Source organism: Xenopus tropicalis, chromosome 2 (genome assembly GCF_000004195.4).
Source record: "Xenopus tropicalis strain Nigerian chromosome 2, UCB_Xtro_10.0, whole genome shotgun sequence".
Lineage (NCBI taxonomy): Eukaryota > Metazoa > Chordata > Amphibia > Anura > Pipidae > Xenopus > Xenopus tropicalis.
In genome coordinates this window covers 98,709,469-98,737,043 of record NC_030678.2, presented here as the reverse complement: position 1 = coordinate 98,737,043, position 27,575 = coordinate 98,709,469, and the positions used below count along the sequence as shown (strand labels likewise).

General features: G+C 36.6%; 1 protein-coding gene across 1 annotated transcript in view; it reads left to right on the top strand.

Moving 5' to 3' along the window:
• galnt17 (polypeptide N-acetylgalactosaminyltransferase 17) overlaps nt 1–27,575 on the top strand; it is a 180,186-nt gene that overhangs the window by 57,297 nt on the left and 95,314 nt on the right. Inside the window, exons 2-3 of the mRNA XM_002935801.4 lie at nt 9,258–9,441; nt 18,055–18,221. Coding sequence (XP_002935847.1) covers nt 9,258–9,441; nt 18,055–18,221 — 351 coding nt within the window. The remainder of the gene's footprint in view (nt 1–9,257; nt 9,442–18,054; nt 18,222–27,575) is intronic.

The following is a 27,575-nucleotide window of genomic DNA, read 5'->3' as shown; positions in this document are numbered from 1 at the left end:
TAATTTAGAATTTTGAATGTTTGTATTTTGTAAGCATTTTTTCTAAACGAAAAATACCATATGTTAAAAATACAGTATAAATAAAATAATGAAAAAGAGAATTTATACATTTCTCTATTTCATTTGTTTTACACCAGGGATGTCCAACTGAAGGCTTATGGTCTGGATGTGGCTCTCCAATAGATTGTTATGGCCACTAGTTTATTCAAAAATTCTTTAGACTACTTTGCATTAAAACATGTTATAGCCTCTGATTCTGGGAGCTGGTCCTTACAATAAGTTAGGGATTCTGTTAGAATCTTCAAAATAACCAGCTTTGCAAGAGGCTTTATATATGTTTTTTTGCCTACCTCTCCAATATCCCTAGCCACTTCTGCTCCAGTGCTTCTGAATTAAAAATGGTTGCGGGTTGCTCCATATACGTTGGGAAGTGGAAGCCAGTTAAAAATAAGTGTACAGTGCACTCAAGAGGGACATGCATTTGTATATACATGCCATGTACAGTATATATGAGGTGCTCTACCATGTGCATTTCATGGTGCACAAATAAAGACTGTGCAGTCTGCAGCCAGTTTGTTTTCAGCCATTTTGGAGATGGAGTGGCCAGGGGTACCAGAGCGGATAGTCAAAAAAAAATAATTAAAGCCTACTGCAAAGTTTGAGGGATTCTGTCAGGGATGCCTTTTCATCTTGCATTATCCTTTAAACCACTATAGTAGAATGTGCAAACCACACAGACAGAAGAACTTACAAAAGTAATATATATGGACTTGAGTGACACATGGGGGCACATTTACTAACCCACGAACGGGCCGAATGCGTCCGATTGCGTTTTTTTCGTAATGATCGGTAATTTTGCGATTTTTTTCGTATTTTTTGCGATTTTTTCGGCGTCTTTACGATTTTTGCGTAAAAACGCGAGTTTTTCGTAGCCATTACGAAAGTTGCGCAAAGTCGCAATTTTTTCGTAGCGTTAACACTTGCGCGCAAAGTCGCGCCTTTTTCGTAGCGTTAAAACTTAAAAGGCGCGACGTTTCGCGCAAGTTTTAACGCTACGAAAAAATCGCGACTTTGCGCAACTTTCGTAATGGCTACGAAAAACTCGCGTTTTTACGCAAAAATCGTAAAGACGCCGAAAAAATCGCAAAAAATACGAAAAAGTCGCAAAATGTTCGTTTCCAATCGGAATTTTTCCAATTCGGATTCGAAATCGTGTCTTAGTAAATCAGCCCCATGGTGTTTAAATAACCAGTGACAACTTTCATTGTAAATTCCTTAGTGCATACTATATCTTTAGATTTCACAGTTTCTTGACTCATGTCTGTTTATTGACTGTGTTTGCTTGCTGCCTGGCCTGACCTTGTCCTTGTTTTCTGGATATTGATAATGTTTAACCTCCAGGTGCCTTGATGCTTGGTCTTGAACCAGGTTTCCCGTTCCTTGCTTTTTCCTAGATGCAACAGCCTGACACTGGTGATACTGGTACTGTATTTCATTAAAGTATAAGCCTCCACTGGTGACCCTCTTAATCAATAGTTTGTAGTGCTGCATTCTAAGACCGTAAAATAAAATCAATCACATACTAAAGGGTATTGACCAGTGCATGGCCACCTTGAGAGAAAATGTAACTAAAGTCAATTAAGTAAAGGTTCATTTTCATGATAAATCCTCCACAAATTGGATTAAACTGATTGCAAGCCAATACTGAATTTTAATATTTCAGTTGTTTATCAGTTTATCCATTAGTCATGCCCTACAATGTGATTTGCCTAGCTGGTTATTGGTAATATTAAATATATCAAAACAGTCCACTAAACTATAGATTCAATTAGGTGTAACAAACAATAGTCACTCAAGCTCTAGAAGTTGGATGGGAAGTGATTAAAAACTTAAGTGACACAAAACTTACAAAATATTGCAAAGTGTCATATTAACTGAAACAGTTTCTAACAAGAGTCCTGAAATCACTCAAATGCACATAAGCACTGATATGTTCAGAGTCAAGAAAGGCAGCCTTGTCCTCTGTCTGAAAAACTATACTCACGCATTTCATGCTTGAGATACAGTATATGGTTTAATCAAACAATAGTGATATTAGTTTTTTGTTTTTTACATTTATGGAGATGTTAGGTCACAGTAATAACTGGATATAAAACTTCAACTCATTCCACTTCTTCAGTGAAATATGATAATAAAAAGTCTTTAAAATTACAGGACTTGATTGTTTTTTTACCTAATACGATGGAGAGAAAGTTAACATCTTGGGGTATTGTTGGCATTTCTGGTCAAGTAACCAGCGCAGAAGAATGGTCCAATATAAGCTGGGACTTCTTAATTCTGTTTATTGAAATATTTTCATTGCTTAATATGTAGCTTTATTTTTTTCTTTTAGATTTTACTTTGAAAAATACTTGTCTTGTTTTCTATGCCCTTACTTTGTAGAGCCTTCCTGGATAAAAGTAATAATAATAGTAATAAATCTAACAGATCTGCCATTGTATAAATCTTGCTAAAGGGTTAGTTCTTCTTTACCTTAATGCTATGTTTATACCAACTTTTCAATTTTTAATTTTTTACTTTTTGATTTGGACCCTAGGAACCACATTGCAAGTGCAATTCCAGATTGGAATTGTGCATGACAAAAATAAAGACTAGCTTAAAATTGTTTCAGAATATTAGTATCTAATGTCTATCACCCTAAAGCAGTGATCCCCAACCAGTGTTTCATGAGTAACATGTTGCTCCCCAACCCCATGGATGTTGCTCACAGTGTCCCCAAAGCAGGTAGTTATTTTTGAATTCCTGACTTGGTGACACATTTTGGTTGAATATAAGCAAGATTTACTACCAAATAAAGCCTCCTGTAAGCTGATAGTGTGCATTGAGGCTACCCAATAGCCAATCTTAGCCCTCATTTGGCACCTCCATGAACTTTTATGATGCGTGTGTTGCTCCCCAAGTCTTTTTACATTTGATTGTGGCTCATGAGTAAGAAATGTTGGGGATCCCTGCCCTAAAGGTTAATTTAAAGGTGAACTATCCTTTTATGGACTGCCATGTCTTAGAACTGACATATATACAAATGGAATATATTCCATATAGGTTCAATCAGTCTGCTATATGGGTTGTCAAGGGCAATTTGATTTCAAATGAGGTTGATGAAGCAGTAATTTATGTAGTGAGATATTTGCAATACTACTGTAGAGGACATATTTATTAATGCTGATCGCCCACTTTCACCCATTAATAAATATTCCATTCAAGTGATTGAGGCAATGACATTTCCTTCAGGGAAATCTTCTTGAGGTAATTGTCAGTGTTCCTGGTTAGGTTCTAGTTGGGTCATTTGGCACCACAGTACAAATTAACATATATCTGTTCAAAGTAAGTAAATCTTCTTTTCATTACATGATAATGTACCATTACTCAGATTCAAATATAATATGAGATATGTCATTATTTATACACCATAAAGAGGTTTAATGCTTTTAAAAAGCATTTTTAATTTATGTTCCAGCATTGTTTAAAAACAGAACAATTATTACCTTGCAGGTTTCAGCAAATATGCATGAAAAGAACATCTTATGAACCATAAATATAAGCTAAATGTAAAGCAGCCACATACAGAGGTGCTTGAATCATCTTATCAACTTGGGTTTTTTAAAACCAAGCAAATAATCTTGAGTATACTAAAGCTGCCCGTACACATACCTATAAAATCGTACAAAACCTAGTTTTGTATTATTGGACCATGTGTGGGCTCCAAATTATTGTCCCGATAATTTAAATATAATGGCGATCTGTTGTTTAGTCGATCAGCCAGGTTATAGTATTTTGGTCGGATAAAGATAAAATCTGCACATGTATTGTGTATTGGACAATATCCTTGGGGGACCTACAATGGAAGTCACTTTCGTACAATTGGTGTCTGCCAACATTTCAAGTTCAGATTTGGCTTTATTCTACAATTCCAGTATGAATGTTAGTTTTAGATTGTTGCCTTTAAACGTACGACCGATATCTGAACGTTCATTGGAATAAGACAAAAATCTGAATGTGTATGGCCAGCTTGAGGCCATACAAGCCTATCAGAAATTTGTCTTCATTGTTATATATACCTGCATTAACCTGATCCAGGCTAACCGCATACTAGTTTCTAGAGCAGGAATCCCCAACCTTTTATACCCGTGAGCCACATTCAAATAATAAAAATGCTGAAGAGCAACACAAGCATGGAAAATGTTCTGCAAATAAAAGCTATAATTGGCTATTTGGTAGCCCCTATGTGGACTGGCAGCCTACAGGAGACTCTGTTTGGCAGCACACCTGTTTATATGCAACCAAAACATGCCTCCAAGCCAGACATTCAAAAATAAGCACCTACTTTGAGGTCACTGGTACCAACATCCATGGGGTTGGTGAGCAACATGTTGCTCTTGATCCACTGGTTGGAGATCACTGTTCTAGAGGTTACTAAACTGGCATAAATTTGCCCAGTATTAGTAAATGAGCCAATTTAGGTCTGGACAGCAACCTACTGTAGCTTCAGGTGCTTAGAACATTACGCATATTGATTTTATGAGCAGATTGTATAGCGGACTGCCCTTGAAGAATCTGTAAGCACAATATAATTCCTTGAAGCCAAGGGATTCACTTCCTTATTTGTAGGAAAATTCTACCATTTAAATCAATATGGTTTACCAAGTGTTAAAGTCACTTGGTTTAGTGTTAAATCAAAAGATTGTAATCTGTTTTAGGGATTTTAAGCAACTGAAAGTAGAACAACAAGCCTGTAATTCTGATGGTGGCTTCTCTTACAAGCTTGTGGATACAGTATACAGGTTTTTCTTTGAAAAACGCATTATCCAGAAAGCTCTGAATTATGGAAAGGCCATCTCCCATAGACTTCCCATTTTAATCAAATAATTCAAAATTTTAAATCTTTTTTTGACTATATTTTTATTTAATTTTAACAAAAATTAGAACATAAAATAAATGTTCTGGTAGGTATACATTGCACAGTCAAGTGCTAAAGGCATTTAATGCCAAAATTATTAACAGTCAGTCAATCACTATGTGTTCCGCAGTTTTCAAAACTAAATTATCAATATCAGGAGTATTAATCAGCTTTGGTGTGTTTAACATGTTCCATACCTGTAAATATATATATATATTTATATTTTCGTTTTTTTTTGTTGTTGTTTTTTTCTACACAGTAAACTGATATTGATTGATATTTAATAATGTGCCAAACAAACATACATTTGAAAGGCGCTCTGCTTTTCATGTATTGTTTATTACTGTATGAGCTGGAGTAAGCACACTGGCAACTGCTACAGTGCCCATCTATAAAGCACTCACACCTGTAGTTGGCTGCAGGGTTCTACCCTTGTGTCAGGTTAAAAATCTGGAGCAAGCTGCTCTAGAGAGCCATGTACATCAAGAAAGGGAGATTTTTAGGGGAAGGGTTAAATTTAAAATTACAGGTGTTTCATGAGAAATTGTTTTACAATAATTCCATTTGGAACTGGTTCACTATTTCTGCCAAAAAGTAATCTATTTTAATCCCTTGTTGTCGATAGCAGCATTTCAGAAGATAAGAAAAATAAAGGTAGAACTCCTTCACTTTCTTAAGGGCTTCAGAATCAGAAGGAATGAGAGGAAAATAACAACAAAAGTTGAAATCCTGGAACAGACAGATAGATTTTAGGGACTGGGTGGGGTGGAATAAACATGAAAATGTGTGGTATAGCCAATACCGCAACAAAAAAAAAAAAAGCAACAAAAAAAGTATGGGGGTCAAGGCAGCTCCATTTTATATGTAGAATGCTCACCCTACAAGGGCAGGCAGATTATTATATAATATTCTGGATTAGCATTCCTATCTATACATTTTGCTACAGAGATGTTACAGTAATAGACCAGAAACATTGATTGCACTGTAGCATGAAAAACAGAATGAAAACTATAGTTTACAAGTTTTCAGTTGAGAAGTATGAAGTGATTATTTGAGTCCTGAGCTGTAGGTGTCCATAGATTTTACCAAGGGAGAGCAAGCTTGAATAATTAACTGTTCTGCAAATATGCAACTTGCTGTGCCAAAAGCCGTTAACAGCCAATGAAGGAAAATCAGAAGCAGAAAAGTAGAGATAAAGATAAACTTTGTTTATTTTATTGCTCCTTTCACCAGATTACAGGATGTTAATTATTAAATTTAAGAAGCGTATAAAGATCAAATGAGAATTAGATTAGATTAATTAGATAACTGTGTGGACCAATTATGTTTTTGATACTTACTGTATCCAGATTATTTTTTTATTGGGTTCCAAAAGTTAAAAAAGCAATAACTAGGGAGTCCACTTTTTCAGATTTGGCCGAACCCCCAAGCCCTTCGTAAAGGATTCGGGCGAATACCGAACCAAATCCTTATTAGCATTTTATTCTAGGTTTACGTGACAAAAAGTCACACAATTTTTAGGATTTGGTTCGGCCAGGAGCGTGGATTTGGTACATCCTTAGCAAAAACATAATTACCATTAATAGCAAAATAAAAACAAGCCAGGTAAATGGATTGAGCCTTTACAAACAGAAAAATTTGCAAAACAGCGAATTCTTTTGACATGGGCAATAATTCTTTTGACACTCAACAAGTTTTTTGACGCTCGACAAGTTTTTTGACGCAGACGACAATTATTGGACACGTGGTTCATTTTTTCATCCATTTCAGGAAAAAACGCCAATGACGAAACGTGGAAATACGCCACAAATCCATGCCAAAACGTTTCGCCCATCGCTACTCACCATTATGCTTTCACATGGCCAGTAATGTTCACATGGCCAGTAATGTTCACATGGCCAGTATGTTCACATACAAAAATCACCTTGATGAGTATTAAAAGAGGAAAAATCAGATCAGTGAAACATAACCATTATTTATATTTGTTGTTAATGTTTTTATGTCATGTTTGCTTTGAATAATGGGTTCAGATATGGAACCGGCAGTATGAAACTTGTATATGTATGTTACAATATACACACCATTTTTAATATATGCTATATATATTGGATAATACAACCACTATTGTTAAATATATTCATGTTAAGTCACCGCAGATTTCTCTAGGACAAGTGAGAGGAATATACTGATATTTAAGTAAGGAGTGCAAGCAGCTTGTAGACTAGAAAATGGGGTTTGGGGATTATAGTTTAAAAACAGCACAACACGCAAGGATTTAACTTCAAATGTGATTTTCTTTTTCCATTCTATAAATCTTGTTCTGAGTGATGTCCTTTGAAAAAAAACATTTCACTTGCTTGTAAACAGTAGTCCCATGTTGCTTATCAGGATGGAGATTGAACACCATGCAGCTCCCAACATCCAACCAATTACTGATGCACTTGCCAGCACCTACAGTATGCTAGAATTTTACATTTGTTCTTAATTCTAATGAAAAGTATTACACTGTATATATTTTGCCATTCCCGTTTATAATTCTTGTTTCTGCATGTTGATGGATATGTGATGAGAAAATGCTCTGCCCATACAGTTATGGGCATTAATATAAAAAGAGATTCATTAATATAAAAAGAGATTTCACATTTGTAAGTACCCACCCTCATAGGTATGCAAACAAGGAACTCAGAGGTGTGGAAAGTAGAAATATTTACCGTGAGAAAGCATGGAAATACATGTTTTTGAATGTGCTCACGTGGTGCATTATAGTGTCTAAGCAATTTTTATGTTTTGTGTACTTCCTATTCCACTTAGATCTTGGTTAGATAGGTGAAGTTCAACCAGTAACGAAAGGTCAGTCATTCAAGAGTATGTTTTAAATAGGAGTTGCGTCATTGGGTTTGCTGGTGGGATGTAAATTGTTGAAATTAAAGAGTATTGGATACAAGGATATATTTTGCAGAAGTAACTAAGTTAAAAAAAAAATATCCTACATACTCATTTCCTCTATTAAAGGGATTGTTTACCTCTAAGTTAACTTTTACTTTATTATAAAATTGATCACTTGGCAACTTTTTAATTGATTTTCATTTATTAAATGATTTTTAAATAATTTGCCTCTGGTCAGCAGTCAACAAATTGTTGTCCTGTGAGGCTACAATGTTATTTGTATTGTTACTTTATTATCTTTTTATTCAAGCCCACCCCTATTTAGATTCCATTCTCTCATTTACATTACTATTTATTTATTAATTAAACATTAACACAGTGCTGTTCAACTTCTGTGGTACCGAGGGCCAGAAATTTTCTGGCCTACATGGTGGAGGGTTGATAACGGAAGCCAGTTTTGACCACTCCCCTTTAAACCTGCACCCACTTCATACCACACCCATGTTATCACAAGAGTTTTTAAGACCATATCCACATTAATGTTGGTAGTGCAGAAAAAACCCAAATGGTTGTTGCTCACTGTAGGGACATCACCCTTTAGTCATATATGAAAGAAATTAAAAGAAAGAAAAGTCATAGACATGCCCTTAAATCCATATGCCTCCCCTGTGGATAGCACAACAACCCCCAGCACATAATTACACACCTTAGGGACCATATAATGACTAGTTCCAAATGCTAACAAACTTCCAGAACAAACCCCTGCCAGGTTCAGCTCCCATAGGCAACATACGGCAGGCAGAGTATAGCCCACATTGAGAATAGGGTAGGCAGAGTATGGTACACATTGAGAATAGGGCAGGCAGAGTATGGCACACATTGAGAATAGGGCAGGCAGAGTATGATACACACAGGCAACATATGGCAGGCAGAGTATGGCACACACTGGCATCACAGGGCAGGCAGTACATACAGTGACACAATGTTGGCGCTGCACTTACAGTCTGTCTGAGGTTTGTTGAGGTGAACAATGTGGACGCGGAACAAGGGAACAATACAGTGACTTGAAAGTGTAAACAACACAGGGGATTGTAGGTGTAAACATTACAGGAGTTTACAGCCTGAATCTGAGGTGTGAACAATGCAGGGGGACAGTTAATCTCAGTACTGATACCATTTAAACTTACAAAAAGGTCACAGCAGCCAGACGGAGGGGGATGGGGGGGGTCAGGCCGCCAGTTGGACAGCACTGCATTAACACAATTAATAAAACAAGAACAGCTGCAAGGATCAGAATATCCTTCTCCAGACACTACTAGAAGTGAATTTAAAGGTGAACAACCACTTTGATATGGCCTAGAATAGCAGCTGCATTCTGAATTTTGATAATATTTTGTTTTTCTGTGTCTGATAGGTTTATCCAAATCACTTGGTCTTATTGAAGGTTATGGGGGCAGAGGAAAAGGTGGGGTTTCAGCTACACTCTCTCCAGATGAAGTTGAGAAAGCCAAAGGACCACATGAAAAGTATGGCTACAATGTCTACCTCAGTGACAAGATTTCACTGGACAGGTCTATACCAGATTATAGACCCACTAAGTAAGTAGATTTTTTTTGCACTAGTATGGTTAATGAAAATTGTCTTTTTTTACAGCATGTTTCTTATATATATACAGTATATATATATATATATATATATATATATATATATATATATATAGTAAGATAAAGAGTGTTTCTTGTTATGTTTTGTTACTTTCTTGTCTACCCTGGTCCTCAACCACTGAATGTACTTAAATGTACTTATGTATTGTACATGTACTTAAATGTATTGTATGTGTGAGTTTGATAAGTCCGTGCTCTTCCAGGATGTTTATATATGTGAAAATATTAACTTTCCCTACTGTTTCCCAGAAAATGCTCATTTTTTTAATGTACTCCCTGTTACATCTAAGCTCTAACACTCTATAAAACAGAATGGAGAGTAACTGCTTAAAGCAGTCAAACATGTTCTCAGAAATTGACACATTGATATGCTTTGATAAATGTCCCAATATAAGTGTTTTGTGAATGCGCTAAAATGTAAACTGCTAGGAATGGTTTAAGATTTGAATTTCAATGTGCATGCACTCACCAGGGCAATACTAGGATGGGGTACCCACGGCCCCCCAGACAACCTAACTTTAAGGTACCACAATCCCAGCTAGCAGCACGCTGTTTTTTTCCTGTGCTTTTTTTCCTGTGCTTTTTTTTTTACTTTCTATGGGGTAGAAAATGTAATAAATTTTGTCAACAGAAAAATGATGTGCAAATCAAAAATTTAGGCCTCTGTGCAAACAAATTTGCCTTTATACGAATTTAATGTAGGCTTTGCGAACACAGAAACTATTTAACAACCTCTTTCAACAGTGGAAGAAAGTTTGCGAATTTTATTGTTTGTGACAGTGTGCAGTGTATGTAATTAAACTTCTAACTTAGGTAAAAACTAAGTAAACTTTATCATAAAGGTCTTGGTAAATACAGCCATAAACACTTACAGAAAAGCTGCACTGAGTCCTCTATCAAAAGAAACACAGGATTTTTTTTTCTTTTGTGTAAACATGTGCTTCCGTATCAGACTTCCTCTCTCAGAAAAATCCTTCATTCCCGGGGCCTGGATGCAGCTCTCTCCTCTCTCCCTTCTTCCGCTCCCCCTCCCATAAGAATTCATAAGAATTCACTCCCACTCCCATCAGAATGTGTGTGATCTGAGGTACCAGCCCCTAGAGCTAGAGCAGGGAAGCTACAGAGACAAAGCTAAAATGGCAGCTGCTATCTTAATGAACAGATTGAGCTTCTAGGGCTGTTTACTCAGGTATTAAAGCTTTCTGCATAATAAATATAGTGTTCAAATTTGCACTAATTTGGCTAATCTATTGGCAATAAAATGCCAAAATGCCTTTCCTTCTCCTTTAGTGAAAAAGTTGTTAAGTTTGGTCCAAAAGATTACACCGCCTTCAAACGTGCCTTAAAGGAGAAGGAAAGGCTAAGTCACTTGGGGGTGCCAAATGTTGGTGCTGGTGCTGTTCTCTCCTAACAGCGGCACCAGCCCAGGGTAAAAGGTAAGCGACCTAAGTCACTTGGGGGTGCCTAAAATTTTGGCACCCCCAAGTGATTTAGCCTTTCCTTCTCCTTTAAAAAATTTGCAATGCACTATTAAAATTCACAATGCAATAACAGTCTAATAAACAATATTACATTGTGAAATGCAAATTTTTATTCTTATTTGTGTGCATTTTTTTCCATTTAGGACTTTTATTACATTCCCCCATGTATATCTATCTCTGCTTTAAGCTTTCCTCTTCATCCCCCTTTTTCCATATGCCAGTTTGTTCTCTCCAAGTATGTACCATCCTCCACCTTCCTTTACCCCAAATTCGTCACTTCCCTTAACCGATTCTGCTTTTGATCTACCCCTTTCAACCTTTCATTGTTTAAGAGCATTGCACTCCAGCAGCCACTTATAGGAGACGAAGCACGCTACTTTTTAAAGTAAAACACAAGATCTCAATGCACCCAGCAAACAGGCAGAAGGGCTCATCAGGACAAAGTTCCCTGGTATTTACTTTGCTGTACATCCCAGACAGGAAGCATTGACTATAAATACAAGGAGCCCTGTCCCCTGACACACAGTCCGGACAGGTAGCAAGGTCCACCAGGACAAGATGCTGTGCCAACCTTGCCGCTGATGCACATTCCAGACAGGAAAGGGGGGTCCATGAAGACAAGGGTCCTGCCGCACAGCCCAGATCATGAGCAGGACCTACTAAGATGACCATCTGTCAACCTCTGAAATGCCACTGCACATCCTGAACATGTAGCAAGGCCTTACAGGAACCAAAGAAAGTGCACATGCACACCTGGCTTTTCACGTCCACTAAATGGCCATACAAGGAACACTCCAGCACATAGGCAAGATGCAAAAGGGCATAACCCCTATGTTTAATTGTACCCTTTGCATCTTACCCGTGTACTGGAGTGTTCCTTGCATGGCAAGGCTTTCAGGACCAGGGCCCAGTGGGATTTCTCCCATTATCCCAGTGGCACTGTCCAACCCTGTCCCAACTAGAATCACTGGTGACTGCTTAAAACTTGGCACCTCCCCCCAAGAGATTCTAGCTTCCTTTGTCCTTTGCCCTGATGATTTGGAAACTATTGCTTGAGAATGGAAAGCAAGGTCTCTACACACAGTCATAGTTAAGAGAATACAAGTGAAAAGGTAATTTCTCCATCAGAAATATGTCTTACAAATTATATTGTGTGGGCCTAAGTACAGATGTTAAATGTACATTATTACATTGTAAATAGATCTCAGTAATACAGTGGTTAGATTCACAGAATTCACAGAATTTACATGTATTTTGCACTTTGCTTTTAAGCTAACCTTCATAAAAAAGTACAGTTATCCCAAAATCTGTTATCCAGAAAATGTATAAAAGCTAATTGTGTTGGGTTGAAAACCCCAACATACTGTTCTTCGACTTCGGCTTATTCTTCCGCTTCTTCTTATTCTAATTATTAGCGCCCCTCATTTTCTAAACGCTACTCCTACAGTTTTAGGGTTACAACACCCAAACTCTCCATATTTCTTCGTCCTGTAGAGGAGCAGGTTGCTCGTGCTTTTTTAAGTGATCGCGCCGCTCCGAACACCCCAATTTTTCCATTGACTTTGACAGGGAAGATTTTCAAACTGCTGCCGCACTTACAGCTTTGAATCTACAGCCCCCAAACTTGAATAACATAATAATGGGGTCACCCCGAATGAAACAGCGAAATTTGTTGGATGACCCCAAAGTGTGAGGGGCCAACAACAGCCAATCAAATTTCACCCATTGACTTTAATGGGAAAAATTAAAACTGCTGCAATCTTACAGCTTTGAGGCGACACTCCCCAAACTTGAACATAGTCATGGAGTCAGCCTGAATGAAAATATGATGATTGCTGGATGCCCAAAAGTGGGAGGAGCTGTGAACAGCCAATCGGATTTTACCTATTGATTTGGCGGAAATTCAACCTGCTGGCATTCTCACAGTAATAACACCGGGGTCCCCAAACTTTTTATACTTGGTCACTAGGAGACTGCAGTTTTACTTTTGAAAAGTGGGCAGAGCCACCAACAGCCAATCAAATTTCACTTATTGATTTTTATTGGATTGATGCCAGAGTTCCCAAACTTTGCACAGTCAATCACTGGGTGACTACACATTCAAGTTTTTTTTTTAAAAAATGCAAAGTGGGAGGGGCTGACAACAGCCAATCAAATTTTACCCATTGACTTTTATGGGGAAATTGAAACTGCTGCCAATCTTACAGCTCTGAGACTACACACCCAAACTTGAATCACATAGTCATGGGGTCAGCCTGAATGAAAATATGATGATTGTTGGATGCCCAAAAGCGCACAGCCAATCAGTGAACAGCCAATCAGATTTTACCTATTGACTTGGTGGAAATCCAACCTGCTTCCATTCTCACAGTAATAACACCGGGGTCCCCAAACTTTGCAGAGTTAGGCACCAAGTAAGAAAAAGTGGGCAGAGCAACCAACAGCCAATCAGAGTTTACCTATTGACTTTCAATGGGGAAATTCAACCTGCTGCCATTCTCACAGAATTAACACCAGGGTCCCCAAATTTTTCACAGTTGGTCACTAGGGGACTGCGGTTTTACTTTTGAAAAGTAGGCAGAGCCACCAACAACAAATCAGATTTCACCTATTGATTTTTTTTGTTGCCAGGGCTCCCAAATGTTGCAGTCAGGCACTGGGTGACTACGCATTTAAGGTTTTTTTGTATTTTTTTAAGTGGGTGGAGCCACCAACAGCAATTTTAACTATTGGTTTTCAATGGGGAAATTCAACCTGATGCCAGTCTCACAGTATTAACACCAGGGCCACTAGGGGACTGCATTTTTAGGTTTTAAAAAGTGGTTGGAGCCACCAACAGCCAATCAGACTTCACCTATTGAATTTGTTTGGTTTAAATTTAAAATGCTGCCTTTCTCACACTATTTATGTCAGGGTTCCCAAACTTTGCACATTCAGTCACAGGCTGACTACATATTTAGGGTTAGAACAAGTGGGCAGAGCCACCAACAGCCAATACATTTCCACCCATTAAATTTCATTTTATTTATGTTAACTGATGCCATTATTTAAGTATTAATTCCAGAGCTGTTAAACTTTCCAGAGTTACTCACTGGGTATTTGCTGTTCAAAGTTAGAAAAAAGTGGGCAGAGACACCAACAGCCAATCACATTTCACCTTTTTACTTTCAATGTAAAATGCTGCCATTCTCGCACTATTTATGCCAGGGTTCCCACTTTTTGTCACTGGGTGACTTCGACTCAAGGTTAGAAAAAGTGGGCACACCCACCAACCACCAATCACAATTTACCTATTGAATTTTATTGGTTTAAATTTAAAATGCTGTAAATATTAATCCTAGGTCACTAAACTTTGCAGAGTTAGTCACTGGGTAACTGCAGTTGCAGGTTAGAAAAAGTGGGCGGAGCCACCAATCAGAGTTGACTTTCAGTGGGGAAATTTAAATTGCTGCCATTCAGACACTATTTAAACCAGGATTCCCAAACTTTGCACAGTGGCTTTACTTTATAACTGTGGTCCAAGGTTAGAAACAGTGGGTGGGGCCAACAACAGATCAGATTTCATTCAATGACTTCACGTTTTTCAACCCAACATGAAGTTTGTTCTCAAACTTCCCTTTCTAGTTTTTAGAAATGATTTCCTTTTTCAGTGTAATAATAAAACAATACCTTGAACTTTATGGTCAATAAGCTGCATGAATTCCTATTGATGGAATAAACAACTCTATTTTTTAATGTTTAAATATTTTTTTTAGCAGACATAAGGTGTGTTGATCCTTTATCCAGAGAACCCCAGGTCCTAAGCATTTTGGAAAAAAGATACTATTCCTGTACTAGAAAGCTATATGGACAGGCCTGGCAAGAGCCATATCTACAAAGAAGTAATCTAACTGCAGTGGAAATATAGAGTTATCTAGAAATAAAAGTGACACCAAACATTTCCAAAAGCTTGTAATTTCCAAAGCTTGCTAATTATGTGCTTCCCCTTAAATAATTTAAAGGAGAAGTCAGTCGATGTCATAAATGTATCTTTAATGAGCTTGCACTACCTTCCATGGTTTATAAATAATAGATACTGAAGTTAGCTGTAGGCAACTTAGATTTTTGAAAAAAAAATCAAGAAACTAGTCTTGGACTACCTAAAGAGAAAATTATATGGGGCTATATTAGATTTGTCTTTGAAACAAGTTTTCATAGCAAAATGGTTAATACTGAGACTGTAGTAGAAATTATATGACACTAAAGGATGTATTGTTTAAGTCTCCAAAAGTGCTTTCATACTAAGAAAACAAATGTGGCACTGCTTCATATACCACTATTAATTTAGTAAAAAATCTTTGCAAGTTTAGTGGGTGGTTTACAGAAGACAACCATAGTGGAAGGTTTTTTTTGTAATATAAGCAGGACCCATCCAGGATGTGTCATCTTTACAGGGGAAATAAACAGGCTGTTAATATGAGCATATAAGTAGCAGATGAGATTAAGGGGGACATTTATTAATGCACATTCGAATGCTCCAAGCGTATTTTCTGCGCCAATTTCATACCTTGTGCGCCAATTTCGTACCTTGCAACAAAATTTGTGCGACAAAATCGTATTGTCGCGCCGAGTACGAAAGTTTTGGATTCATTCAAGCTTCATTATCGTGACTTTCCTTGGGCCAGGTTGGAGCTGCTCAAGCAATGAGCATGCAAGTTTTAGTGCTTATTTGCAAACATTTTTGCTACTCGCAAAAACACAAATTTTGACGCAAATCTGTATCAGCTAAAAAAAATGTCATCATTAAATGTGAACGCAATGCATAAGAAAACTATGAAAATGTATTTAAATATTATTTTACAGTTATTTCTGAAAATGGCAATTATTTAATGGTAACAGAAAAACATCATGCAAAAGCAATTGTTATTACAATGAACTCCTGGCATATAGGATATTCCCATCACTGCTCTACTGCTGTTAAGTCAATAAACATTAGATGCTCTCTTGGTGCAATGAACAGTGGATTTAGGATTTATAGTTACGGGTTGTAATAAAGCTGACTGATCAATAGGATCTACAGAAAATTGGATAGTCATCTTCCACCAGGAAAGACATTTATTTTAGCACATAATTGATCTACTTTCTAAAAACTGCTGAATCAGTTGCTATTCAAAGAAATAACCCAGCTGTTATACAGTACATAACATCGTGTTTATTTAGCTTATTGCTTTGTTTTTCCACTTGTCTAGTCAGATCAGGCCTCTCAAACATTTCTTTTCATATTTCATTTTAATATTTATAGACTACATTGCAGAAGACAATCTGTTTTAAAACAATGAACCTATAGTCCAACTTTAATTCTTGGTAATATTTGCCATAAAATATCCAGTTAAACTAATACTAAGATAGTTATCTTGGTTATGATTATGCATATCTTGTTTAGAAGATAAAACTGTATTAATCTGTGAGGGATATAGCCATTTAACGCATATTTAACACAATCAACTGCAATTCTTACCTGTGTAGAAATGTTTGAGTGAGTTGTACATCTTTGCAATAAAGTTTATTCTGATATAGATGGTGCTGTTTTTTTAATTACAATGTTTTATACTGTAGCTCGCAAGTTTGCCCAACATTGCTAGGGTCAGTGTTCAAAACAAGCAGGTAGCAGTGTGTATAATACACTGGACAATAGTCCAATAGACACTGCTGATATAAATAAGATACAAAAATATATGATAGCTTCACAGTCTTTACTCTGATTGGTGGGGTGTTCATTCTTTCATTGCAAAACTAATGGTCTAAAAGAAAATAAACCTGGCCAATACCTCTGTTGCTCAGTTGCTTGTATATTTGCATCATTTACCCACACATGTAAATGGCTAAATTTTACTGAGTGTCCTGCTGCAGGGGACCATGGATCTGTTCACCCCTGGTTGAACAGTTTGTTAGACCTGTATTTCCTTTTGAATGTTTGTTTTTGAAAGAGGGTACAGTACAAGGATAAATGAGCATTCTGTTTGGTCACGTAATAAACTCATGTTTAGCATCTGTCTCTTCATGGCCAGATTTAGACATTCACTGTTTGTCAAGATAAAGGTTAATTTTAGCTTTGCACCAATAACTACGAAGTTAATTGTGTTTTAAGTTGATGTTAATAAGATGCTATCTACAGTAGTTACTACAACTGACGGGTTAAAGAAGGGGGTCATTGGTTTAGTCATCAGACTTAATCTCAGGACATCAATTATTCTTTCAACTTTATGTTCAAGATAGTTATTTTTTCAGACATCCAATGCCGCACTTTGAACAGCCCTCTTAAAAGAGAATGTTTTGCCAGCTCTGGAGTAGCAATTTCAGTAAAAAAGCTGAGGCGAATTCCTTATAAAATCTCAATCCCTGTAGACTAACACTGAAATCATCTAACAAGTACTTGTACCAGAAGTTTTCAGCCATAGTTCACTGAAAATGCCTTTGTACTACTCTACTTGGCTGTAAAGTCATTTCAGTGTTAGTCTATGGTGAAATGTTTAAGGCATGTTATCTCTGCATTTTTGAAATGCTTAAAAGCAAAATCTTATGAAAAATATTAAATGCACAAGCAAGGAAAATTGGTAAAAAATATATTTTTGGGACATTCTAACTTTTCTAAAATAGGTGATACCACTAGTGTAGTGTAGCGTAGTATAGTAACAACGAGATTGTTTTTTATTATTATTATTATTTATATAGCGCCATCAATTTATGCAGCGAGTGAGAGGATGAAACCAGTGGTTAGCGAATGTTTGGGGGGTTTAGGTTATAGGCTTGAGTGAAAAGGTGAATTTTAAGAGACCGTTTAGGGTTGCTTTTGATGCACATGTGCCTCTACCCCAATGGTTAAAGAAACCAAAGTCAGTATGCCACTGTTGAATTATTGCAATGTTGATTTAATTAGAATCCCTTACATTATTTAAACGTTCAGTGATAAAACATTATTCTTTATAGACACATTAGAGACAGTATGTAAACAAATGTCATAATGGTATGGTTTACTTTCTGAAAAGAAACTGGCATTTGCTAACTTGTGTATTGTTCTGTATTTAAGGTGCAAGACACTGACCTATCCCAAGGAGCTGCCTCAGATTTCAATTATTTTCATCTTTGTCAATGAAGCCCTGTCTGTGATTCTGAGATCAGTGCACAGTGCTGTGAACCACACACCGGTCCATCTGTTGAAGGAGATTATCCTTGTGGATGACAACAGTGATGAAGGTAATTCAACAGAAACATGGCAGAATAATTCTTGAGATTGCTGAGGCGTGATGTCCTTCATTGTCAACCCCTACCTTATTGTAGGCATGTAATTATTATTTACCTTCTCTTTGTCTAGAGACCAAAAGTTAATTATCTGTATTTACCTGATTAATAATTAATAATTGTTATTTCCCATGCCCTGTAGTTCATCTATAAACTGCATCTCCCTTGTTTTCGTTAAAAAAAAAAATCAGAATTGACTAATTCTGTGTCTCAGGGGCCTTAGCACATATTTCCCAGTTTGACAGCAGGTGAAGGTATAAATCATTCTGTCATTATTGCAAACTCAACTAGTTTAGTTTTATCTACACATTCTTTATATTGGGGTTATTTTTGGATAACACTTAAAAAGCAGTTCATCTTTTAGTTAAATTAAACACTACATTTATATTTATGCATTGTATTTATTCCCTTAAAATAACTCTGTGTTTATATGCTTTTATTTATTTAGGTTTTACTTTTCTCCTAACAGCTGCAAAGAAGCTGTCTGCCTGGTTGCTAGGGTCAGGAAACTCCTTAAATACTAATCTGCATAAGCTTCTGGTAGCACCGGACACTCTTCCAGAAAACATGAAGACCCTTCTTTATTTCATTATCAAATCTAAAGCTTGATAGAGCTGGGACAGGGTTTGATGCTACCAGGAGCATATTCTTCTAATGGGCAGGTTGTAACAAAAACTACCAAAAAACAAAAAAAAAAACAGTATAAAATATGCATATTTTTCCAACTTGTGTTTGCTTTGATGTGTGCTATCTTACAAATATCTGCCTACAATACTTTCAGCTTAAACTGAAACTCCATCTTTTTTTGTTGGCTAATCTTTTGATCAGACTTATTTTTACTTCAGAAGTCATTATTTTATCTTTCCTTGGCCATAGCTAATAAGACTTTGTTGCTGAGTTAATTTTGGTCCAAAACCATTTGCATTGTTAATGGGTAATATGCAATTTTAGTAAATGGTTGCCTGTTTCACTTAACTGAAATGTACCTTATTTAACTGCTGTTGCTTGATCTTTTCAGTAAGTCAGATCTGCTTATTCTATTTGTTGCTATTACTTCCTTAGCAGGACACAAAGTACATGCTATATGTTATTTGCCACTGAATGACATGCTATAATAATACCATTAAGCTTGGTTGTGATTTTTGCTGTACTTGAAACTGTTTATATCATCATAAGGGTTAACAACATTGAAAGTACAGGTATAGGACCCATTATCCAGAATGCTCGGGACCAAGTGTATTCCGGATAAGGGGTCTTTCCGTAATTTGGATCTTAATACCTTAAGTCTGCTAAAAATTCAATAAACCATTAATTAAACCCAATAGGATTGTTTTGCATCCAATAAGGATTAATTATATCTTAGTTGGAATCAATTACAAGGTTCTGTTTTATTTCTACATAGAAAAAGGAAATCAGTTTTAAAATTCTGAATTATTTGATTAAAATGGAGTCTATGGGAGACGGGCATTCCGTAATTCGGAGCTTTCTGGATAACGGGTTTCCGGATAAGGGGTCCGATACCTGTACAACAAATTTGCTAGGAAAAGTGGGAAAGAAATGATTAATGACTTAGCTATTGTTCTGTTACATTAATCCCCTAAAGGGGGCAAGATGTTTTTTTTCCTCCATTTAATTGAAAATATATATAAATATATATGAGACTGGGTCAGACTAGGGGGCACATTTACTAATCCACGAATCCGAATCCCGAATGGGAAAAAATCGGATTGGAAACTAAAATCTTTTCGACTTTTTCGTCTCCATCGCATTTTTTTCGTATTTTGCGGGGTTTTTTCTCTGGCAGGCTCTAAGTACTGTTGTGTAAAGTTCAAACTTTTCTTCTTCTCCACTCCCTGGATAACTGCCTCAAAGAAGTACATCAGCAGCCATGGTTTTTTTTTTTAAATTCAAGCTTTTGAGATTCATTAGAAGTCAAAAACTCATTGAAAATGATGGGTAGATAGTGATTTCATTTCTTCAAGGTTTTTATTAAATAAGCACATATTCAAGATTTTTCCAAATTAGAAAAGAACATGAAAATGCAAAAATTTTATTTTTGATAAATTTTAATAAAAACTCCAAAAAGCGATCTATAAAGAGGCAAAATGATTATAGTTTTGTATCTTCAGCATTGGTTTGGGGGTAGTATGCACTTTGACACAGGTAAGTTGCTGAGGCATCAGGTTTCTGGATCAGGCTTATCATGAGATGTGCATCCTACAACCCACCATTGTTTTTTAGTGTTTCTAAAGCCCCCAAATGTTATTACATAAAGCAGGCAAGTGTAAAAAGATCAAGTAAAGCTGTAGAGAGGCTCATAACCATTAATTCCAGTTGAAAGTTGTAGTCTTGGTGCTTTGTCCTCATAAAATACTTGTCCATGATAATTAGAAAGGTACAAAATTTATTTATGAGGACATAAAAGCAATCTTATGTGTTAACTTATCTAACTAACATCCTGCAACCATACCTCTATTCCCTTTGACCAATCTACATTGTACATATACTGTTGGTGACTAAAACAGCTTTTTCCACACCGAGCAATGTACCAAAATATAGAGAGAACAGAAAGTTTTAAACGCCCAAAGTATTGTTCTAGATTATAGCCATAGTTAAATAATACCTTTGGCATTCTGCCTATTACTCATTTATGCATGGAATGGTATTTGCTGGGAGCAAGATGTTTCTATATTATTCTGGGATTAGGGTCTGAAAGATATAACACATTTGTGCATCCTCAGATGTTGCAAAGTTGCATCTCTCAGCATCCACCCTCCATAGAGTGGTGACATTTTACTTACCCTGGGCCACAATGTTTTACTGTAGCTGGTTGAAACTAATTTTTACTCTAGCAGACACGAGCAATAAATTTAAGTAAGAATTAACTTTGCAAGGATGATACTGTGAACACAAATGCAGTCTTGCTTTGGAGGTGAAATGAATCATTCTGGGCTCATATTGACTCTCCGCTGGTTTCCAGTCATTTAAAACCTTTGACAGTTTAGTCAATATATCCATGGTCTGTTGAGAACTTTAGAGCGAGTGGAGGGTGGAAGCACAGACTGAATATAATGTATGCCATATTTTACCCTCACTGTTCATTTAACTTCTTCTTCACCGAAGAATAACAGGATGGAGAGAAGGGAAGGTGCGTTTTTATTATTTCTTCCAAAAGCTGGGTGGCCTAGACAAACCTGTATACTCAGCATTGGAAATATGAACAAAAAATATTACTAGCTGAAACACCCACTGTTACCAATGAAATTTTTATATTGCATTATTGAAAACAATAGAATATTTAAAAAAAAAATACTCTGTATTGCATATGTTTATTGAGTTGTGCTGTATTTTTCTATACCCACTAAAGCTACAATAAGTTTTATGTTTGCCCAAAATGCTATGTAGTTCTCCAATATTATGGAAATCTAAAGATCAGCACCTTTAAAACTCTCATATACATATATATATACATATATTGCTGTGACCATTGCAAAGTGCTACTGAGTAGTGCTCTGATACTATAGAATGGTCCAGTTTCATTTGTGAGATGGGCAGGTGTGTGATTTTAGTGTGAAAAGAAACGTTTAAGTTTAAGCTCGGCACCTCTGAAAACACCAACTTACACGTTTTTCCTTTGGCTACAACGTGCTGTTGAGAAGTTGTCCAATACAATGGAATAGTGCAATCTAATTAGTCATATAGATAGGAAAGTGTATAGCACACAGATATTGAAGACTTTTTAAAAATATTGTCTTTTCAGATAGATTGGAGGGCCTTTGTTGTTGGGTGTGGGGGGTCACTGGTAGCCTCTGATTGCCTCCTAAATGACAGGACAGTGATTTTTTTTCATATAGTGTCAAAAGGAATTTTATGTGGCGATAAGATAAAGTCTGCAGATGAGAGCTCAAGATATGCAGTGCCATTGCTATTGAGTGTCTGATGATTTGTTTTAGCAAAAATTAGTCTGTAACCTCCTTTTGAAAGAGAGCATGGTTGCTGAGAAGCTTCATTGCACCCAGGGTTGCATTTATATATAGGCAATCGAGGGCCCGTGCCTAGCGTTGCAGCTTTAGTGGAGCCTATACTGTGTATTAAAAAAATTGAATACTTAAAAAAATTTCCCTGTCCCTTGGGGGGGGGGGGGGGGAAGGGGCTCCTGGTCCAGTGCCTAAGGTGCCATAGACCCAATATACAGCCCTGTGGCTTGATTCTTTATGTGTTTGGACACACCTTGTCCAAACACATAAAGAATCAAGCCACAAACAAACAAAGCCTCAAACAGACAAACTTTCATACTGTATATATAGATACATTTTTTTTACCTTAGGAATATTATTTTATAGTGCCTCTTGGAAGCATTTTTGAAACTTGATATTTTGAATGAACCAAGCATGATATGGCTTAAAATATGGTAATGCCTTTTTCCACAATGTCCCCTTTAACAAACAACCTCTGTTTTTTTTTTTGTTTTGATTTTTTTTAATACTGTTTGCTTTTTTTATTTTGTTATATTCAATGCTAAATCCATGTTGGTGGCAAAACATTTTTTTTTAACATTTAAATGTTTTTTAGCAGCTTTACAAAACCTAGGTCCCATATCTTGTTAAAAGTAAGAATATTCTGAGACTGGTACTTTATGTATGATAAAGCCATTCACAAAATTAAATTATTATTTTTTTCTTTTTATTTGCTTCAAAACTTCATCCAAAACTATTTTTTTTTCTTTTCATATTTCAAACATCTTCCTTACATATGTTCAGGAGTCAGGTCTTCTTCAGGTCTTTTTGATTTTACATTTTGCTGCTATTTTTCTCTAAATTTAAAATGTTTTGTTTGGCTTTCGCATCCTGGGAAACATGTCTGGTTCTAAGTCAGGGGTAATGGTATAATCAAAGTTATATATTTATTAAACCGCATACTAAATATTATATGAACCAATGCAGTCTTGAGTGAATTTTAAAGTTGAGTTGAGTTCATTTTGCATGTATTTTATATTCTAATACTGAACAATATTTTTTACTCAAAAGAAACAGCTTTGGACCGGCTTGCTGGGGTACTGGAAAAATCCTGGTGGGCCCCATCTGGCCCAAACTCCCCGAACTCAACCAATCTCCTGTAATCCAAGCTGTTAATTTGGCCAGGGTCTGAGTTGGGAAAGGGTGAGTGATGGTGCAGATTTGCAGTGAGTTGTTGGCAGCAGTACCAATAGACCCAAAATACAAGAAAACCATACATATTTTAAATTTAAAAGGGATATTATCATAGCTTGAAAAAGAGCCACATGTTAGCACTGCCCTTAATCCTCCTAATGTTAGCTGCTGTACTTTGCATTGGTATAGGGATTAGGTAAGCACTTGCTTCAAATACAAATGTTATAAAAAGTAGCATTTAAAAAAAAATGATGCTAATAGAAATTAATTTTAAATCATACTGATCTTTGTAAGACATTTGTTTGGAAATGCATCAATTGATTACATTTAAGAGCACAGTTTAACCTTCATATTCCTTCTGATTCATTCTCTAGCATTTTTCCAGGTAGGAATTGTTGAAATAATAGCTTCTTTGAGGGCAAGCAAGGTAATTCTTTGATGCTCGGGCATAATATTTTCAATAAGAAGAAAGGCTGTTGTTTTGCTGTAGAATTTGTGTTTCCATGTAACCCTGGCCTTTGGATAAACAAAACAATATACTATAAAATCTATTCACAGTTTCAAAGAGTTTTTCTTTGGCGAGGGTTTAAAATAGAGAAAATATTTCAGTATAAGCTACATGGAATTGCAAGTGCCATCTTTTCAAAGACAAGTAAAGAGAAATCTAGTACAAAACATCAATTGGTTGATAATCTCAGTTGTATCAGATCCTTACCAGCATAGAAAAGAGCTTAGGTTTGTGTGTTGTATACATCTCTGAGCTTGTCATTAAAGGGTCCTGTCACCCACACAGAAAAAGCTGTGTAATAAAAGTCCTTTGCAAATGAAACATCAAACCCAAACTCTTTTTTAAATTAAAACACCCATATACGTTTAAAAATCAAAGCTTTCAATCAGATATTGCCTGCCCCGGCTTTATGCCTTAGGCATAGACGCAGGGCAGTAAATTAATTTTACTTTCCATTCAGTGCTTCCTAGAAGTTACTGCCCTCCTTACATTTCCCTGCCCTCCTCATGGCCTATAATTGTGTCTCATGGGCATGGGCATTAGGTCCCCTATTTTGGGATGATGCATAGCTTGATAATGATGTCCACAAAATTGCATCTACCTGCTTGATTGATTTTGCATTCCATGACTAAAGGAAACAAAATGTAAATAATTTATCAAGTACTTTAATAAGTATAAGCAAGTTTATTTTGTGCAACTAACATGATAAAAAAAAATGATTTGGAATTATTTCTTAGGATGACAGGTCTCCTTTTAAATCAGCTCACAAAAATGTAAATGATTCACACTAGGGGGGACATTTATTAATGTACGAATGCTCCGAGCGTATTTTTTGTGACAATATCGTACCTTGCGCAACAATTCGTACTTTGCGTGACTTTTTCGTACTTTGCGACAAAATGTGTGAGACAAAATCGTATTGTCGCGCCGAGTACGAAAGTTTCGGATTCATTCATGCTTCGTTATCGTGACTTTGAGTGCCATTGAGTCTCCTATGGGAGGCTTCCAAAATCATGCACAGAAGGATCAAAGTCGTAAAGGTTTTCCCGCTGTTTACGATCGTTCAGTACAAAAATTTTGTGACTTTCGGAGCGTCAATACGATATTATCGTGACTATTCCGATTTTTTCATAAGCATTTTCGGGATATTTGCGATCATCAGAAATTTTACCCATTTCGGGATTCAAACTCATAATTTGATTAATTTGTTTCAATTAACTTGCAAAACGCTACATTTTTTACTTTGCAAACTGAAACATGGTTGAGATTGAGTAAACTTTGTCAATGAAAAACTGTTAGCTGAACACTTACAAGCATTCAAAGATACCTCCTTCTGTTATGAAGATTCATCTACAGTATATTAAGTTTAATTTGGTTCTTCAAATGACTTTTAGACAAAGGCAATTTATTTTATTAAAAAATCCTTTTTGATCTAATATGTATGTATGAATACAACAATTTCATACAGAAAAGGAAGGTTACATTCCTAAACAAATGAATAAAAAGGAATGTACACGGGACCATGAGGGCCCTGTACACGGGACTGGGATACTTAAAAGAGTACTAATAATTACTGAAGCTACTATTCTGTCTTAAGTGCCTCATCTTGACATCTTAAATGTGTGTAATTATTTGTAAGGACAATTAGGAGCAAGCCATTTAAAGGACAAGGAAAGGCTAAGTCACTTGGGGATGCCAAAATGTTAGGCACCCCCAAGTGACTTAAATCGCTTACCTTGTACCCCGGGCTGGAGCCCCTGTTAGGAGAAAACAGCACCAGCCCAGGGTACCTGTAACTGAGCGCTTCCTCCTTCCGCCTTCGTTTTGGAAGGACTAAACGACAGGCACATGCGTAGTAGAGTGAAAAGCCACCTTCTCTGTTAAAGTTCGGCTTTTCACTCTACTGCGCTTACGAGCGCGTCCAAAGACGGAAGGAGGAAGCGCTGCAGGTATCCCGGGCTGGTGCTGTTCTCTCCTAACAGGGGCACCAGCCCGGGGTACAAGGTAAGCGATTTAAGTCACTTGGGGGTGCCTAACATTTTGGCACCCCCAAGTGACTTTGCCTTTCCTTCTCCTTTAATTAAGTTCCAGCATTACATAGTTGTTTGTTTAAAAAGTTTATTGTGTAAAAAAACAACAAGATCCTCCCTCTGTCCCTTTAGGCCAAAGACACACAGAGTGCTTTTACATGCTCTGTCCAAGTAGGCTACTAAAAAAATTAGGCAAAGTGCCCAAAAGAACCTCCTGTGCTAATACTGTAAGCAAGGGCCCTCCTTAGAGATACATGTGCTCTGTTGGAGTAGCCAAAACAGCATTACATATAGCACTGCAAAAGCATATTAGACATTAGTGATGCATATGAGACGATGAAGCTGGGGCACTATCATGCAAAAATAAGTCCTGCCATATTTGCATGGAGGGTCACAGATAGATATAGTTACCCAGGAATGGTTGTCTGGATGGTGGCACTTCATCATCAGAGATGAGCAAACATTTTTTACCATGTTTGGTCTCCCAGCCCATCACTACTCATTATAATGATGTTGGTTAGCAATTCATTAGACACAATTTTGATGCACCAACTGATGCAAGCCAGTGTGGGTAACCTGGAGCTACTGTTCAACTTGTACTCTCTATAGGGTTGATTCACTAAAGTGCAATAAAACTAGCGCTATTTATAGCATGCGTTAAAAATGTTATCACATATTATTTTTTGCATCTTAACGCACGATTCACTAAAAGGATATTTGCGTTAATTTAGATGCAATGCTGTTTGCGTTAATTAAGTCGCAAAGACTATTTTGGTGCGGTATTTGACACAACACGCGCTAATAATATATGCGTGCGCTAATTATCGCGTGCACGCCATATTAGCCATACACACCATTACGTTCGGAAAACTACTTTTTTTGAAAAGGACCATTTCCCTGCAAACTGGAGGCTACATCACTCTAGGGCCAACACAGACTTGAATAAATCACACTGCAAAGTCCATATTGTGTTGCCAAAAGCTCATGAACTGTACTTTTCTATAATTACCGCCTGCTCCAAGTAGGTGTTAATTTGCGCATAGACTAATGCAATATTTAGCGCGTCTAAGTGTTTGTGAATCACGCGTTAGTATTATTTCTCCTGCGAGAATTAACGCACTGCGGTAAAATTAATGCATGCAGTTGTGTGCTATTTAACGCACGCAATATGCAACTTAACGCATGCGATAATACTTTAGCGAATTGCACAGTTTTTTTTTTTACTTAAAAAAGCATACAATAAGCGTTATCGCACCTTAGTGAATCAACCCTTATGTGCATTAAAATTGTACAAAATGAAAGGGTATACAATCTCTCTCCAGGGTGCTGGTCTTTATTTATGCCATATACTCAAGTTGCTTCAAAAATTGTTAAGGTCAGTCTCATGCAGAAATGTTTGCACAAGCTGTCACAGGTATTTACAATTTAACTTATTCACATGGAGAAAACCAGTGGTGCATCTCTGAGGAGCTGCAGAGTAAGCAAAGTAAAGCACTGCTACTTATGGTGTCTTGTGAACAATTACATAAACATTTTAACAAACAATTTTTAGATAAAGGGTGTTTGCATAATAAACCTCGTTATTAAAAACTGAATTTTCCATTCATTTAGAAAGTCAAAA